Source organism: Glandiceps talaboti, chromosome 14 (assembly GCF_964340395.1).
Source record: "Glandiceps talaboti chromosome 14, keGlaTala1.1, whole genome shotgun sequence".
Classification (NCBI taxonomy): domain Eukaryota; kingdom Metazoa; phylum Hemichordata; class Enteropneusta; family Spengelidae; genus Glandiceps; species Glandiceps talaboti.
In genome coordinates, this window is record NC_135562.1 from 1,090,377 (window position 1) to 1,108,997 (window position 18,621).

Genomic DNA, 18,621 nt, shown 5'->3' on the forward strand with positions numbered 1-18,621 from the left:
CCGATAGTGATGGATTAGGAAGAACCTGTACCTAGCATTGACATTGTAGCAGTTCAGATAGTGAATAGATTAGGAAGAACCTGTACCTAGCACTGACACTAGAGCAGTTCAGCAACTGTACAGAGCCTCTGAACAGATACAATCTCTTTACAAATGACTTGATTGATTGATTGATACCGACGTACATAACCTAACCTCTTTATAGTGAACTTATCTGAATAAATATTTGTTATTGAGAATATTTTATTGACAGACATCATCACACAATTTTGACGGCTGTTAATAAATAAAATTGTTACCCAAATCTATAAACTATAAAAAAACCCAAAAAACCCACCAACCTACCCCGTCCGTCCGTGATACGTACATCCATCCATCCATCCATCCATCCATCCATCCATCCATCCATCCATCCATCCATCCACACACACACACACACACACACACACACACACACACACACACACACACACACACACACAAATATACATACATACATACATACATACATACATACATACATACATACATACATACATCCATCTACTGTAGTTTTCTATGATGGTCTGAGTTGAAAGACAACAACCTTATCAGACAAATCTTTCGATGGTACCGTTATAAAACTGTCATATGTACTAGCGCCTCTAGTGTTTACACGTCAGAGTAGTCGATGACAATGTATGTAAGTAGTTTTCTACATCACACCATACAGTCTCAGTGTATCATCTTATCAGGGCTACACATAGTACTAATATATATACACACAGACACAAGGATGACCAGAAGCGATAGACTGCAAGGACATGCAGTGTATGGAGTGTTTGACTTTGTCACCCTCAATGGAATATTATCAGTATGAAGTAGGAAGGAAGAATCGGATATATGTTGTGAGATAGGAAACGTCCTCGTGGATCTTCTGAGCAGACGAAAAGGGATGTAGTTTTGTATTCTTCCGTACTTTTTTCTACAAAAAGGAAGTTAAACTTTTCAACACTATTTATGAATGGACGAATGCATATTAGTGAGGTGAGAGAAACCCCCAGGAGATCTTCTGGATAAAAAACGATGTTGCTAAGTATTCTAGCCGACGTACAATTCAACAACAAGAGCATTAACATTTTCACCATCATGTGCCTTGTGATTTTTATTTGAAACTGATGTGTCAAAAACAATACCAACCTATTTAGGTCTTTTTTCAGAAGTTATTCGTACTGGGTGTTTATCACTATTGTATACAGCCTTACATGGAATGTTGAAAAGGTTGCCAGACAATAAACGGGCACGAGCTAATGCGTGTTGTAGTTAATGTTTGTTGCATATTATGGGATACTTGTGGTAGTCTACTTACTGTAGCATACTTAACCACTAATTGTTATTGGCTCAATTCAAACTTTGCATTCACGCATTTACATGTAAGTGACTCGATGGTACACAGAATAGGAAACAGCCAGTAATTACTGGCAGGCGGGAGATGGTGGGGGAATGGGGAGGGAGGATATACTTAACAAATTGGTTCTCGGTGGGTGACGGGAGGGAGGCTATACTTAAGAAATTGGTTCTCGGTGGGTGGCCATGTTTTAGAAAATTTAATTTGGTGAAGGTCACATATTGATTTGACTGCATTTTGTTTTGGTATCCCACAGCTGCCACCGTGACATCCAATCGTTGCCAAATCCCTACCACTGCCACCCTGGTACCGTAATATCAGAACATATCATCTCTGATAACCACCATGATGTAGTGAATCAATTGTTAGTTGTGGTGTGAGGAGAGGCGTGGGTTTCACAGGAGTGAAGTGGAAAAGTGTGGTTATTGGGGATAATGTGGTGGAGCGATTATGTTGACATTGGTCCAGACAATGTTGGTAGTGTACACCCATTTTTGTGAGTTCTAGCCTTCAGCTCTGCCAGTTAGATTCAAACACGGCAATTAATTAGTGCAGTGCCTTCACATGAATTCACTGCTGGTAGTGATGGAAAACAACCAATGCCTTTAAATTATCAGAATTATCAGTGTGGTGGCAGCGGTGGGATCAGTGAGGGGGGGGGGGCTTATGAACGTCTGATATAACGTCAGACGATAAAATGTAGCATTGTTTGTAAGATTTTTGTTTGGCCAGACAATAAAATGTAAGTTTTCGATAGAGATTGTTGCCGAGTCAGAAGATTAAATGTAGCAGTGCTCGTAAGATTTTTGTTCAGCCAGGCGATAAAATGTAGCAGCCTTTGTAGCAATGTTAGTGGCATTTTTGTTGAGCTGGAGAACGTCCTCTTTCAGGTTTAACTTCAATTGTAATACTAGTAAGTAGGGTTACAGATGTGTGTTTTTTTTAAAAATGTAGTGTTTTTATTCTCCCTTCTTTTTGAGCCAGACGATAAAATGTAGCATTTTTCGTAAGATTTTGTGAGCCAGACGATAAAATGTAGCAATGTTCGTAAGATTTTGTGAGCCAGACGATAAAATGTAGCATTGTTCGTAAGATTTTGTGAGCCAGACGATAAAATGTAGCATTGTTCGTAAGATTTTGTAAGCCAGACGATAAAATGTAGCAATGTTAGTAAGATTTTGTGAGCCAGACGATAAAATGTAGCAGTTAGTAAGATTTTGTGAGCCAGACGATAAAATGTAGCAGTTAGTAAGATTTTGTGAGCCAGACGATAAAATGTAGCAATGTTCGTAAGATTTTGTGAGCCAGACGATAAAATGTAGCAATGTTCGTAAGATTTTGTGAGCCAGACGATAAAATGTAGCAATGTTCGTAAGATTTTGTGAGCCAGACGATAAAATGTAGCAATGTTAGTAAGATTTTGTTGAGCCAGACGATAAAATGTAGCATTGTTCGTAAGATTTTGTTGAGCCAGATGATAAAATGTAGCAATGTTAGTAAGATTTTGTTGAGCCAGACGATAAAATGTAGCAATGTTAGTAAGATTTTGTTGAGCCAGACGATAAAATGTAGCATTGTTCGTAAGATTTTGTTGAGCCAGATAATAAAATGTAGCAATGTTAGTAAGATTTTGTTGAGCCAGACGATAAAATGTAGCAATGTTAGTAAGATTTTGTTGAGCCAGACGATAAAATGTAATGTTAGTAAGATTTTGTTGAGCCAGACGATAAAATGTAGCAATGTTAGTAAGATTTTGTTGAGCCAGACGATAAAATGTAGCAATGTTAGTAAGATTTTGTTGAGCCAGACGATAAAATGTAGCAGTCTTCGGTGAATTTTTTGTTGATAAAATGTAGCAATGTTAGGCACATTTTTGTTGAGCTGGAGAACGTCCTGTTTCGGGTTTAACTTCAATGATACTAGTATAAGTAAGTCTACAGATGTTTTGTTTCATAAAAAATGTAGTGTTTTTATTCTCGCTTCTTTTTGAGCCAGACGATAAAATGTAGCAGTCAGCCAGTCGTCGGTGAGATTGTTGCCGAGTCAGACGATAAAATGTAGCAATCTTCGGTGAGATTTTTGTTGATGAAATTAAACTCTGTTAGTCAGAATTTTGTTGAGCTGGACAACGTCCTGTTTCAGGTTTAACTTCAATTAAAATGTAGGTTTACAGATGTTTTTCACATGGTCCACACCAGAATTGTTTTTTTTTTCGTAAACCGTCGTCATGACATTTTATGTATCTAGTGAAATAAAGTCCAATTCAAAGAAAAAAAGGCGAAAAAACATGAACCCATCTACAGTTTGGTTTTAAGAGTGCCAAAGTTGTAGATAATACCGTTCCTAAAAAGTTAGTAAAATCACCAACTTTTCGTGTAAAAATTCTTTAACAAAATAGAGGTAAGCTTTAAGATTATCGTGATCACACCACTCTACGATTACAAGTAGGAGGAACTATATATACGTTACAATATCTAAAATAAGTTTCACATTCTGGCGTGACAAAGACACAATTTGGTCTTGACATTCACCATTCAGTTCACCTCTACTGTGTATCCCCCGTCTCTATACAATTCCCGCCGCCAGAGAGAGAGAGAGAGAGAGAGAGAGAGAGAGAGAGAGAGAGAGAGAGAGAGAGAGAGAGAGAGAGAGAGAGAGAGAGAGAGAGAGAGAGAGAGAGAGAGAGAGAGAGAGAGAGAGAGAGAGAGAGAGAGTGAGCGAGAGAGAGAGAGAGAGGAGAGAGAGAGAGAGAGAGAGAGAGAGAGAGAGAGAGAGAGAGAGAGAGAGAGAGAGAGAGAGAGAGAGAGAGAGAGAGAGAGAGAGAGAGAGAGAGAGAGAGAGAGAGCGAGAGAGAGAGAGAGAGAGAGAGAGAGAGAGAGAGAGAGAGAGAGAGAGAGAGAGAGAGAGAGAGAGAGAGGAGAGAGAGAGAGAGAGAGAGTGAGCGAGAGAGAGAGAGAGAGAGAGAGAGAGAGAGAGAGAGAGAGAGAGAGAGAGAGAGAGAGAGAGAGAGAGAGAGAGAGTTGATGTTATTTCGAGATTTTAAACGCTTCAAAAAACTAAAATTGACATAAGAATAGAGACGGAGTAAGCGATACAGGAATCTCTCAATGTCCCAGGTTCTAGTAAACGCCGCTGTGAGTGAGTGTATTGAAAGCTATTTGTAAACTGAGTGTATTTTCAACTTAAAAGGTATTACTTAGAAAATCCCATTTTCCATGTATTATACACCAAACAATGTACTGACGCCGGTAAACTGGAACAGATAGAACATTAAAGAACTTTAATGCGTTCGCAAATTTACTGAAGAATGAGCTATACACTGACCTAACATATACAAGGGCGGAACATTCCTAACACTTTTGAAAATATTGCCTGAAAATTAAAATCATCAATAGCTCTGTGAAATTGAAAACTGGTTTTGAAACCTAAGCACGTGTTTGTACGTAGAATACAAAGATGAGTATTCGAATTTATTACTTCTAGCCATTGAAATATTATTTTGAAAGCAACGAGAAGTTATTCGCCTTTATACTAAAAAGCTATATTTTCTATACTTCAAATTCATTTTGATGATGGGATCTATCGAATTGCACTGATATGATAGAGAGAATGAGAGAGACAGGGAGAGTCACACAGAGAGATAGAGACAGACAGACAGACATACGGACAGGGAGGGAGAGAAAGAGGGAGGGGAGACAGTCACAGAGAGAAAGAGGCAGACAGAAACATAATACATACATACATATATACATGCATGCATGCATACATACATACATACATACATACATACATACATACTGACATTCATACATACATACATACATACATACTGACATAGAAAGGACTAAAACAGAGATGACAGATAGATAGACAGGCAGACAATGGCATGGAGATAGCTGAGACAGGACATACAGATCGTGAAACAGACTCACAATTAATGTATTCTGAATAAAAAAGATAGATGTACACGATTTACCATCGAGAAGAATGTATTATACAGACAATCATATAAACGATGCTAAATAAGGATAAGTAATGCTTTACGATAGAGTCATCTACACAATGTATTGTATACAAAAAACAATATCATTCAAATTATTAATCTTTAAAATTCAAGTAATCTGTTTTATTATCTTCCATATACTCTATCGCCTTAATTATGCTACGAAAGATATTTTATTTGTTAGAAAAAACCCCTGTGTGTATTTTTGTTCTGAATGGTATTCAAAGAAAATATGTTTCATTTGTCAACTTTTACACCTGCAAACAAAGGAACATTTCTAAAACAAACAGAATCTCGACATTTTCCCCGTATTTGTCAATTCGATTGCTAGTCGGTTTTGTTCATTTTAAAGTCATTCCAAACGTGTAGTCATGAGAACCTAAAGTGGATCCGGTCACAGTGAAATTCTATCGCTAAAAACATGAGAACTAAACCTGGCATGCAGAGACATGGAGACATAACGATGTAACTTGTGTTCTGACGCCCAGAACCTCCACGTCCCTGAATAACTGTGAATTCTCATGGGTCTATTTCATTCACTATTCGAACTAACAGGACTGTAGTTTCTACATCTGTAGCGTATGGCTGTGTCTCCGTTGTGCAATGATTACGAGGCATTCAGCGTACGTTGTCGAGTCGCTGCTAATGCCCCTTGGGTGTTGGGTTGATGTCTACCAGTTAGGGAAGCCAATTTGCTAATCACGGAGTTGATTTGACTTAATAGAAATGTCATTGGTGGTGAATTAAGACGCCATTTGGTAGCTGGTTGCTATTAACAGTCACCAGCCTGACTTGTGTCTTTTCAATGGGATTTTAAACAGCTTCCGAGCAACTCTAAGTTCTCGTCTGGTTATAGTATAGTGTATATCCGTACACTGCATAGCGTACGCCACCACGAGGAGAGATGGCTGCAGTGATGAGCTTTGCTCTCAGCGTATCGACCTATTCATAGTAAACTTTGATGTCGTCAAATCCAACGCAAATATCAAATATCAAACACTCGTGTGAAGTTAGGATCGTTGGGATTGAAATACTCTTGTGGCATAATTCACTGAATAAATATTCTTTTTATTCAAAAGTTACTAATTCCACTGGGATGAAACAAGATTGGTTGTCATTCATTGAATAATATTTGATTTGATTCAATGTCAATGATAATCATAATATGGAAATATATTTGTCTTTGTTAATATTTGTGACAAATTTCGATCATGAATTATTGGTCATGTTATAAACGAAAGACAGTGGCGTCAGAGATATCGAAATGAAGAGAGGTGGGGTAGAAATCGAGAGATTCAAATATAGAGAAAGAGACAGAGATAAAGGGAGAGATATTGAAATAGAGATATGATAGATGGGGAGAGACAGACATATAGATAGACATACATACATACATACATACATACAGAGAGACAGACAGATAGATAGATATACATACATACATACATACATACATACATACATACATACATACATACATACAGACAGACAGACAGACAGAGAGACAGACGGACAGACAGACAGACAGATAGATAGACATACACACAGACAGACAGACAGACAGACAGATAGATAGACATACATACATACATACATACATACATACATACATACAGAAAGGGAGACAGACAGACAGATAGATATACTTACACACAGACAGACAGACAGATAGATATACTTACATACAGACAGAGAGACAGACAGAGAAATAGAGAGACAGATTGAAATATAGGGAGTTAAATAGAGGGAGAGACTCGGAAATGATTAGAGAGTGAGATAGAGATAACTAGAGGGAGAGAGAGACAAATATATATATAGAGAGAGCGCGAGTGAGCGATATATATATATATATATATATATATATATATATATATATATATATATATATATATATATATATATATATATATTGCACAGCTTGGATCATAGGCAAATACATAGCTGTACAGGTGATAGCATGGCATTCAAGTAGAAAGACGTCTTTCATAATTTTGAAAGAGGACGAGACAGTCTAAAAGTCGGTGATGTAGAGAGCAGTGAGATAAAACACAGTAGAGATTGAGCAATATCACATAGCTGAGAAAAACAGTAGACGAATTCATATCTAGTCCACATATGGCGACAATGATTATAATTTCTAACATTCCAGTCTGATGTAATCGTAAAAAGGCTGTATCGGGTGTCTACAAAAAAGTTTGCCTTTCAGACTTCAATTACACACAGATATGGAATAAGTGTAGGCTGATATGTGACTGTTCGCCAACATAATGGAAAAAAAGGACCCAGCGTTGCCAAGAAACAAAGATTAGCACTCCAGTCACGGTTCCATTGATGTACTAGATGGACGTAGTTTGTTACTTTAGTGTACCTGTAATATTACTTAGTATCATACAGGAGAAACAAAGTTGACTTGGTGTTTCACTTATGGGACTTGATGGTTTTTTTTTTACACAAAGATAGATACATTTCAACTGCTGATTAACAATAACAGAGACACAATATACACAGTAGAATCCTTTGTGATCTAATTACATTGAAAAGTGGAAAGCATTTAGTAGAAACAGGCTTCTGCTGAAAACATTACCCACGGACTTGACGATTATAATGACGTCAGTTGTTTACATTCTTACTAATACTAATCTGCATTGAAACTTGTCTATTTCTACATCCCTACTGTGTGGCACCTCTGTAATTGTTTCTTTTGCAGTTGAAGTCGTCTCTCTCTCTCTCTCTCTCTCTCTCTCTCTCTCTCTCTCTCTCTCTCTCTCTCTCTCTCTCTCTCTCTCTGTATAACAAATATCGTGTCTCATAAATGTAACACTAAGGCAGCCTCGTTTCTCCTGTATTTGTCTACAACAAGATTTCTGAATGTCACACGTTACCGCTTTCCATTATTACTACTTTACAACATAGATTTTCCACTGGTGGACGGTCTATGTCTACAACAACAACAACAACAACAACAACAACAACAACAACAACAACAACAACAACAACAACAACAATAATATACATGTTCTACGTTTTCAACACTTGGCATACTCTGGATATAATTTGTTACTTTTGCGTACATACCGTCTTCCATCATAACAAGAAATATGCATATATTGAGCTGTCAACTCAGCTTTCAGCATTTTCCCGCCAAAATGTATAGGAAAAATTCTTGTAAAATATAGTGTATTACATTATGTGTACACGTTACGTCATCACCATACACGTTACGTCATCACTTCCTATTATATGAGAAGTATGTAAGTTTACATGTATGTCGCTATCTGACAATACCTAAGATATTAATTCGGGAAAAATTCTTGTTTTCTTGTCTATTTGTACAAATTTTAACTTACTATTGGATTGCAAATAAAGGTAAAATCATACAAGAATAATTTAGTGGATGTGTTAATACCGTTCTATAATGAAAATGATGCATGTCTTAGGCTCCGACGATTACTTATTTGTAAAATTTCTCGTTTTTCTGTCACTTTTAGCTCCTCTCAACTTTTTATTACTTTGATTGTAAAAATTCGACAATATTTAGTCAATTTAATAATTTTCACACAGAGTCATACAACCTATCAGTAAAAATGAGCAGATCATATATTTGTAAGTATTGAGGGACTATAAGACGGCAATCTGAAGGTGAAATGTCTAGACCGAATTAAAATTAGTATGTCGCTGCTAAAAGTCGATCTTAACGGCTAGATGTTGGCTTATACTTCTCATGTGATTGCCTTATCCGTAATGGTTATTGTATCGTTTTGTAAATTAGACTTGAATGACTGGAGATTTGTTTTGTTGTTAGCACTAAGTCAAAGTAGTCAGAGTGAAATGACCACTACACACCCAGCGTAATGCCACTGGCGTAAACTCTTTGCATATCACCCCGGGAGGTAAAAGGTAAATCCACTACACACCGTAATGACACTGGCGTAAACTCTTTGCATATCACCCCGGGAGGTAAAAGGTAAATCCACTACACACCGTAATGACACTGGCGTAAACTCTTTGCATATCACCCCGGGAGGTAAAAGGTAAATCCACTACACACCGTAAATGCCACTGGCGTAGACTCTTTTCATATCACCGGGAGGTAAAAGGTAAATCCGGAAGTTCGGACTGCCTGTCGTCAGCCTGACCAATACATTTTCTCAAACAAAAAAGGCTATCTGCACGATTACTTGTAGTATTTGAAAGACCCAAATCTGTACTGCTGTAATGATAATTAACCATATACTAAATCCATTCTACAATAAGGCAGGTCTTATCAGTTTTAATGAACTTCCTCACTATAGTACGTTTGCGAATCGTAGATCTAAATTCTAATTTTAGGTAAAAACGTAAATCAAACCCAAATCTTTTAATTTCATGACCATTTCATCAACAAACGACGTTTCTTACATTCAAATCTAAATTCAAATTGAAGATAATTTTGAGAAAAAAAAGACATTTTTGTTTTGGTGGGAAAGGGTTGAGTACTGAGAACGAGGTTAAAAGAAATTTTGACCTTGGAGACACGTGCAAGACACGAACAGCTCTTATATTATATTAGTTCATATACAAATATACGATCTTCCCATGATCGTGAAGCCATTGAAAATGTTTAAAATCGACAAGTTTTGTCATTACAAAAAAATGAATCCCATTTCAGGGTTCTAGTATAAAACACTTTCGCTGTAATCGGTATTCCAATTTATAACGGAGACGATCTATGCAATCCTACATTTTACGTTAATGAAGAATTTAGTAGTCGAAGGCACATTTTATCAAAAATAAAACAAACTCGCTCTAATTCAATTTTCAGTTCTCATAACAGGATACTAGTCAGGCCACAATGTACTTCATGATCATGGCAGTCGTCGTGTTTGTCGTAAAGAAAGCCACGTAAACTTTTTAGAGTATGACACTGACGAGTATATCTCGTTCATTTGTTTTAAAGTTGGACGAGATACTACCTTATATCACTGTACCTAGTTGGACGAGATACTACCTTATATCACTGTACCTAGTTGGACGAGATAATACCTTATATCACTGTACCTAGCAAAGTTAAAAACGATCTCGGAACCATTATAAACACATAACAATTATAGAATTAAATAGAAATAATGAGAGGCAATATTTGGCGAAACATCTGAAGTCTGTAGTTTTGGATTTTCTCACAGATCAAATGTCGTCTGCTTGAAAGGTTCCCGCCCATGCTATTAAAGATTAGCCGGAGTTAATGTAGAGGGCAACATGATGAAATTGAGAACGTTTAAATTGATAATACATATGGGAAACAAAGAGGGGAAACAGAGGATAGAATGTATGGTTATGTTAAACCTCCATTTTGTCCGTGAAATGATAAGGTGTCCTTTGGGTCTGAATGGATTCCCAGATGGGTCCGATTTAGTTTAATTTGCTAGTAATTACTCAGGGATGGCGCTAACGTGTCTGAACGTAGCGACAAATGTCCACGCAAGACTATCTCGGCCATGTGCATCAGATTAGTAGATGTGATTGCCAACAATGCAAAAACATTTGTAAAGCATTATAAAAATTGAGAACGATTTTCGGCGGGAAAATTGTCAGCAGACGACATGACAACTTGAAGGCGATGGAGAATAATATTAATTTCAAAAGGATTTGCCCGCTTACGGAGTTGTACTGTACAGGTGTCCTGGCAGAGTTGAACACTTTTTATTCATTATTTGTTCTCGTTATTCTGTTCGTTTTTTAGCCTCCTGGTGAAGGCTTTTATGTGAGGCCGAAACGTTGAAATAAAGATCTTAACAGTAGAACTCGTGTCTTGTTCACCTTCAAACCCAGAGTTGACAGTATATTACCTAGTTAGTACTAGTTTGGAAGATACACACCTACAGTGAAAACACAAACGAACCTGCCTACGTACGTCTATGCGTAGCTGGCTGCATACCATTGAAATCCCCAAGAATATACACAATACATTGTAGATGACAAACCATTGAAATCCACAAGAATATACACAATACATTATAGATGACAAACCATTGAAATCCACAAGAATATACACAATACATTGTAGATGTCAAACCATGCCAAACGTTGGCCCTTACAGATCAAAACTGTGTTTTTTCTATTTCAATCTGCTCTGTTTTACTTTTCCTGATTTTAACATTTATTTTTGATATTTAAAAAAAAATAGTTTTCATTATTGCGAACATTATTGCCTTTAATAGCAAGATGCATGCTTCAAGTTATTCACTTGATCTTTCCTTACAACCAAATCAATACTATCCCATAATATACACGTACCTTTCTCACAAATTAATTTCGGAAAGATATGTATTTTCATGCTGTCATATTAATCACTATGCTTCATAAATGAAAACCCCCTCAAAAACAAACAAAACAAACGACCCCACCCCAAAAAACCCCAATAAACAACGACAGCTCTTCCGACATACATCATGGAAACTCTGTATACTAGTAACGTTTGGTAGAAAGCAACTGATTGATACTTATATCTTCTAATCTATGTGTACACTATTCAGAATGACATTATCACCATACATCAAGTAATCGAAAGCTATCGTTTTAAATTTCATGAATGTTTACAGTCATCCGTCTGTCCGTACTTTCGTCTATCTTTCCATCAATCCGCCAGTCCGTCTGTCAGTCAGTCAGTCAGTCAGTCAGTCAGTCAGTCAGTCTGTCTGTCTGTCTGTCTGTCTGTCTGTCTGTCTGTCTAATTTGTTTAGTTCGTTCATCCGTCAATAAACCCGTCGTTTGCTTGTTTGTCAATCATCTAAGGCACAAAGTTTATCAACCAACCAACCAACCAACCAACCAACCAACCAACCAACCAACCAACCAACCAACCAACCAATCAATCAATCAATCAATCAATCAATCAATCAATCAATCAATCAATCAATCAATCAATCAATCAATCAATCAATCAATCAATCAATCAATCAATCAATCAATCAATCAATTACTAACTCGCTCACTCGCTCGCTCACTCACCCTCTCACTCACTAGAATTGCAACTAGAGATGAACTACAGCTCTTCTCTCAGTTACATAAACATATATTGCCGTTTCATTTATATTCCTACTCACGCAAATTCCCTAAATACAAGTCAACTGTTTACAAAATCATGAAAGTTCTTGCCACTCCATGCAATATAAAATGCTCCAAATGTGAAGACGTTGCTGATAACCTTCTCATTCATCTAACAACGTCATGTCGCCAAACTTCCACTGCTAGAGACTATTTCTGGACAAGTCTCTTCAATGAACTCAATGTAGACTTTTCTGTGGCTTTATTCAACCTAGATGAGTTTGATTTCATTGTCAGAATTTTAGGAGATGTCTTTTGCAACGACAATCTCCTCATTAACACAGAACTACTTCAAGATATCATCTTAAAGTTTATGCATATGTGCCTGGACATTTAGAAACGAACCCTACGCCATGTTTATTTGAAACATGAATATTGCAATTAGTTTTCTGTAATTATTTATACTTTTCCTCTTTGATCTGATTTGATAGTTTTTTGCTTTATTGTTGTGTAACTCTTCTCTTTTTTGAGGAGGAATAAAGGAACAACAACAACAACAACAACTCACTCACTCACTCACTCACTCACTCACTCACTCACTCACTCACTCACTGAGTTTGTCATAAACATATACACTCTCAGGGGTTCAAAAGATGGATTGACTTCAAGGGAACGACTCTAAATGATTCTTAGATCATTTAATATTGACAGGAAATGGGAAAAGCGATCAATAGTTAATCTTCCAATAGTTCCAAGTAATTAGATAATTCTACCCGTCAACCATAGATTAAACACATCCGTTTCCATCCGGTAAACAAGAGTGATATTTTGCCAATAAACAACAAAATTAACCACTTTGATAATGGTGGTAGAGAGAAGAGAAACACAATACAACTTTGATAGACGATGACGAGCCAGACGAGTGAGACCAATTTCATGGTTGCTGCTAGGTTAACAAAAGACAGTAGCACGCGAGAGTATTTTGTAATGTGTAAGCTGCTTAGGGCAGTTTTTGCACGCATACAGGATACGCTTACCACCAACACTGCCTTACTAGTTATTTCGGTAATAAAGAAAAAACCCATAGTTTCTACTTTGTTCGTTTTGTTCGTCCAACATTACATTGTTTCTTTCTCTATAGTTTTTTTTGCTTTACGGTCTTGTTTTTGCGGTTCTGGAGACCTTCCTTCTCCCTTGATTTGACGTGACTGTATCATTATTACGGTATATGGATATCGGACAAAATCAAAGAAAGTTTGGTTGTAAAAATAAATATGGGCAATTACATGAGCAGTAGATTATAAGAATATTGCTAGCATTTTGAAATTGATGAAGAATGATGTTAACTCTTTTCAGTTATAATCATAACATGTTTGTATCGGCCTGGTTAAGTAATTTCTGCTAATTGATTTTCTCTACCTTGTCTATAATATTAAAAATACATATAATAAGAAATCAATTATTAGCCGAAACCAACTGTACAGTTTAATCTCAGGATAATCTTGACAATGGTGATATTGGTGACACACATGTCTAACTGTCTTTAATATCAAGTTCAATATCATAAAAGGCTACATTGTCTAGTCGTAAAACTCATTTTGGATGTCCGATTAACAGCCGCTAGGCTTTCTTACATCCAATGCTTTTAATCTGATTTTTTGATTATATTATAAACTTGTATGTAACCGTGTGAATTTTTTTACCCACACATAAACATAGACAGAACGATAGACATAGGCATAGACACAGTACATACACATATACATATACATAGACATAGATATAGACATAGACAGTACATACACATAGGCATAGACAGTACAGACATAGACATAGACAGTACAGACATAGACATAGACAGTACATAAACATAGATATAGACAGTACATAAACATAGACATAGACAGTACATAGACATAGACATAGACAGTACAGACATAGACAGTTCATAAACATAGACATAGACAGTACATAAACATAGACATAGACAGTACATAAACATAGACATAGACAGTTCATAAACATAGACATAGACAGTACATAAACATAGACATAGACAGTACATAAACATAGACATAGACAGTACATAAACATAGACATAGACAGTACATAAACATAGACATAGACAGTACATAAACATAGACATAGACAGTTCATAAACATAGACATAGACAGTTCATAGACATAGACATAGACAGTACATAAACATAGACATAGACAGTACATAAACATAGACATAGACAGTTCATAAACATAGACATAGACAGTTCATAGACATAGACATAGACAGTACATAAACATAGACATAGACAGTACATAAACATAGATATAGACAGTACATAAACATAGACATAGACAGTACATAGACATAGACATAGATAGTACAGACATAGACAGTTCATAAACATAGACATAGACAGTTCATAAACATAGACATAGACAGTACATAGACATAGATATAGACATAGATAGTACCCAGACAAGTAAGAAACATAGGCATAGATATAGATAGAACACAAACATAGACATAGACATAGACATATACATATACATATACATATACATATACATAGACATATACATAGACATAGACATAGACATAGACTTAGACATAAACATAGACATAGATATAGACACAGACATAGACATAGACATATACATAGACATAGACTTAGACATAAACATAGACATAGATATAGACACAGACATAGACATAGACATATACATAGACATAGACTTAGACATAAACATAGACATAGATATAGACATAGACTTAGACATAAACATAGACATAGATATAGACATAGACTTAGACATAAACATAGACATAGACATAGACATAGACTTAGACATAAACATAGATATAGATATAGACATAGACTTAGACATAGACTTAGACATAAACATAGACATAGATATAGACATAGACATAAACATAGACATAGATATAGACATAGACATAGACATAGACATAGATATAGATATAGATATAGACATAGATATAGACATAGATATAGACATAGACATAGACATAGATATAGATATAGATATAGACATAGACATAGATATAGATATAGACATAGACTTAGACATAGACATAGACATAGATATAGATATAGATATAGACATAGACATAGACATAGATATAGATATAGACATAGACATAGACATAGACATAGATATAGATATAGATATAGACATAGATATAGACATAGATATAGACATAGACATAGATATAGATATAGATATAGACATAGATATAGACATAGACATAGACATAGATATAGATATAGATATAGACATAGATATAGACATAGACATAGACATAGACATAGACATAGACATAGATATAGACATAGACATAGATATAGACATAGATATAGACATAGACATGGACATAAACATAGACATAGACATAGACATAGACTTAGACATAAACATAGACATAGATATAGACATAGACATAGACATAGACAATACAACAGCACAGCGACATAGACATAGACATAAACATAGACATAGATATAGACATAGACATAGACATAGACAATACAACAGCACAGCAACATAGACATACACACATAGGTTGCCTACATGAGGTTGGTAGCCGTGTAGGAAAAAGGACAGCTATCACCACTTTTGACAAAATCGAAAAAAACTATCATGTGATAAATCGTTTTGAAATCACTTTATCAAAAAATAATTAATCAAATGTACTTCCTGTTTCCAATTCTTTGAAATTAGTGTTTACGGTCTTAGAGTAACAAGACCTTCACAGATATACTGGTTTATACCTCTGAACACTTTGACCACTTTTAGTAGTCTGAGTTTTATACACAGACACATATGAAGTGTATCCCTCATAATCGTCGAAATTTATCAAATAATTTATATTGTTCTTGAAATTAGTATGTTCTGTCAGTTTGTCAGTATATCACAAATAATAATCTCTTCTCATCTATATATAATCAAGATTACCAGTAATCAAAGTAAGAAAAGTGAAAATTCTTGTTAAATTTGCAGATTGCTTCTTCTGAAGTACCTATGAAGTTAAACATAGTTTTATATGCACGATTAACACATCACTTATTTCCTCTATACGTAAAGGCCAAATTTTCGATTCCCCTCGGGACTCTATGTCTTGTTACGATATCTGGATAAAAGGTAAGTCGATTTTCTTTCTAATTATCATTTGCGAAGAAAAGAGAGTCACCATGTCATTGTATATGCCTTGTAATTAGTCACTCCAAGGCCACGATGCACGTGACAGACGTTTCCGTTATTTTTTATTAGAAGAACCTATTTTTGGATAGGTTGGATTCTAAGAAATAACCAGGTAATTGAATTAGTGTCACAAGTGGCGAGCTTTAAGAATCTACATATGTTTGTAGTAATAGCCAGACAACAATTTCAACTACACTTGGGCTTTGAATAATTATCACAGAAATAAACCATTGTCACAATGATTGTAAAAATGTGGACATGAAAGATACATAAGAACATAGGTCATTCTAGGGAAAACAGCGTTCAGTATGTCAGGAGTTAATCTAAGAACTATTCTGTAAACTTGAACGATTATCGCCATAATACAATGACTTCTGCTTTTAACATTGTACCATTTTAAGTATTATGAACCTGGCCCATTGGCTGCAGACAATGACTTCATCGAGGCGAGTAATAGAGCAATTTTGGCTACATCGTGATAACGGCACGATTGTTTGAACGACTTAATATGGGGCGTTATAAAATATGACACGGACTAAAGTTATTGAAAATCACTCTTGTTATAACAAACAGACAGGTTTACATTTATGTCATCGAATGTTTGCAATAATGCCTTACTGATTTGATCTGCAAATAATAAATACACCATAACATCTTCAAAACACAAAGGCGGGCAAATTAAACATTAAGCATACGTTGATGCCTTGCTATGTGTGCGTTTTAATCAAGTATACAAATGATTTTCCCCCGAATGTGATGAGAAGGAACAGGGAAATCGTTTATACAGTTTGTAAGCAACAATTTAAACCTGTAAGTGAGCTTGATGTTGATTAAGCTGTCTTTACATTATTCATAGATGACACAAGAGAAATTGCCATTATGGCGCGTTTGAAACATTGTTTGGTGCACGACAGTAGTTGCACAAAAACTTAAATAAATCAGTTATATTGTAATTTCCGTGTATAAACAAACGTCACACAAAGAAATCAGACTACTACATCAATCTAGTAAACCCCTTCAATGATAATGTTTTTTTTTCTAGTCTCAGAATTTTAGATAAGACGAACACTTTAGTTAATTGATGTAGTGTAAATACCGTATTGTGGTCGTATGCATAGACTAACAATAAATAATGGTATGCATTTGACACAATCTTCCATCAATTCGTTCTGGTCCAGTAGAGAACTAATAAATGGAAATCAGAATTGAATCTTTTCTCATATGTAAGTTTTGATTGAATCCGTGACGAGAACCACGAGGTTTCTATGTGTACAATTCATTAAAATAACGTTAACACATATTGTATAAAATATTTCTTTTGTAACATGCGAGTTGATATTACTAAGTACAATGTACTCTCACTTCCTAACGACAGTTCAAGCTGTTATTAGCCACACGAAAAAAGAGTTTGGGCATTCAATTGACGAAGTTAACGAAAAGTGTATAATATTGAGAAAAACACACACAGGGTTATGTCAAAAATAAACATTTTGAAGGACTGAGCACCTACGAACGACTGTGTGACATCATTGTTAAGTATACAGGTTGTACTTACCGGCTCCTGGCTGGACACTTCTTAAAGTCGGCGACGGTCCCATATTGGCCATGGTGGGGAAACTTCCACGCTGAATGGAATATCTTGGATCTAACTGCTGATAAACTGAAGGAGTGCTGGTGACGGGTGGCTGTACAGGTAAAGGGAACGCTGCGGACATTATTCAACGACGGCGACCAAATTACTTGGGCAATGAGTTGGGCGGCGTACTCTGTCACACAGGAGAGTGAGTAATGATGCTTTACGACTCTTGTCCACCAACAAAAGTACTATGTCGTCACCCTGTAGTGGTAATACCGAGCGGCCAATAAAGAGTCGATGTTTTCGAACGACGCGTCAGAACAGCTCCAAGCTAAAGCCGAAAGATTCTTGCCAGGCAGTGTACTTCTTAGCAGAATAAGTCAGAAAAACGTAAAGTTATCTAGCGTG

At 35.9% G+C, this 18,621-nt stretch overlaps 1 protein-coding gene across 1 annotated transcript in view; it reads right to left on the reverse strand.

Annotated features, from left to right (window-relative positions):
• Window positions 1–18,352, reverse strand: part of LOC144445779 (uncharacterized) — a 39,548-nt gene extending 21,196 nt beyond the window's left edge. Inside the window, exon 1 of the mRNA XM_078135418.1 lies at window positions 18,193–18,352. Coding sequence (XP_077991544.1) covers window positions 18,193–18,352 — 160 coding nt within the window. The remainder of the gene's footprint in view (window positions 1–18,192) is intronic.
• Window positions 18,353–18,621: the final 269 nt, after the last annotated feature.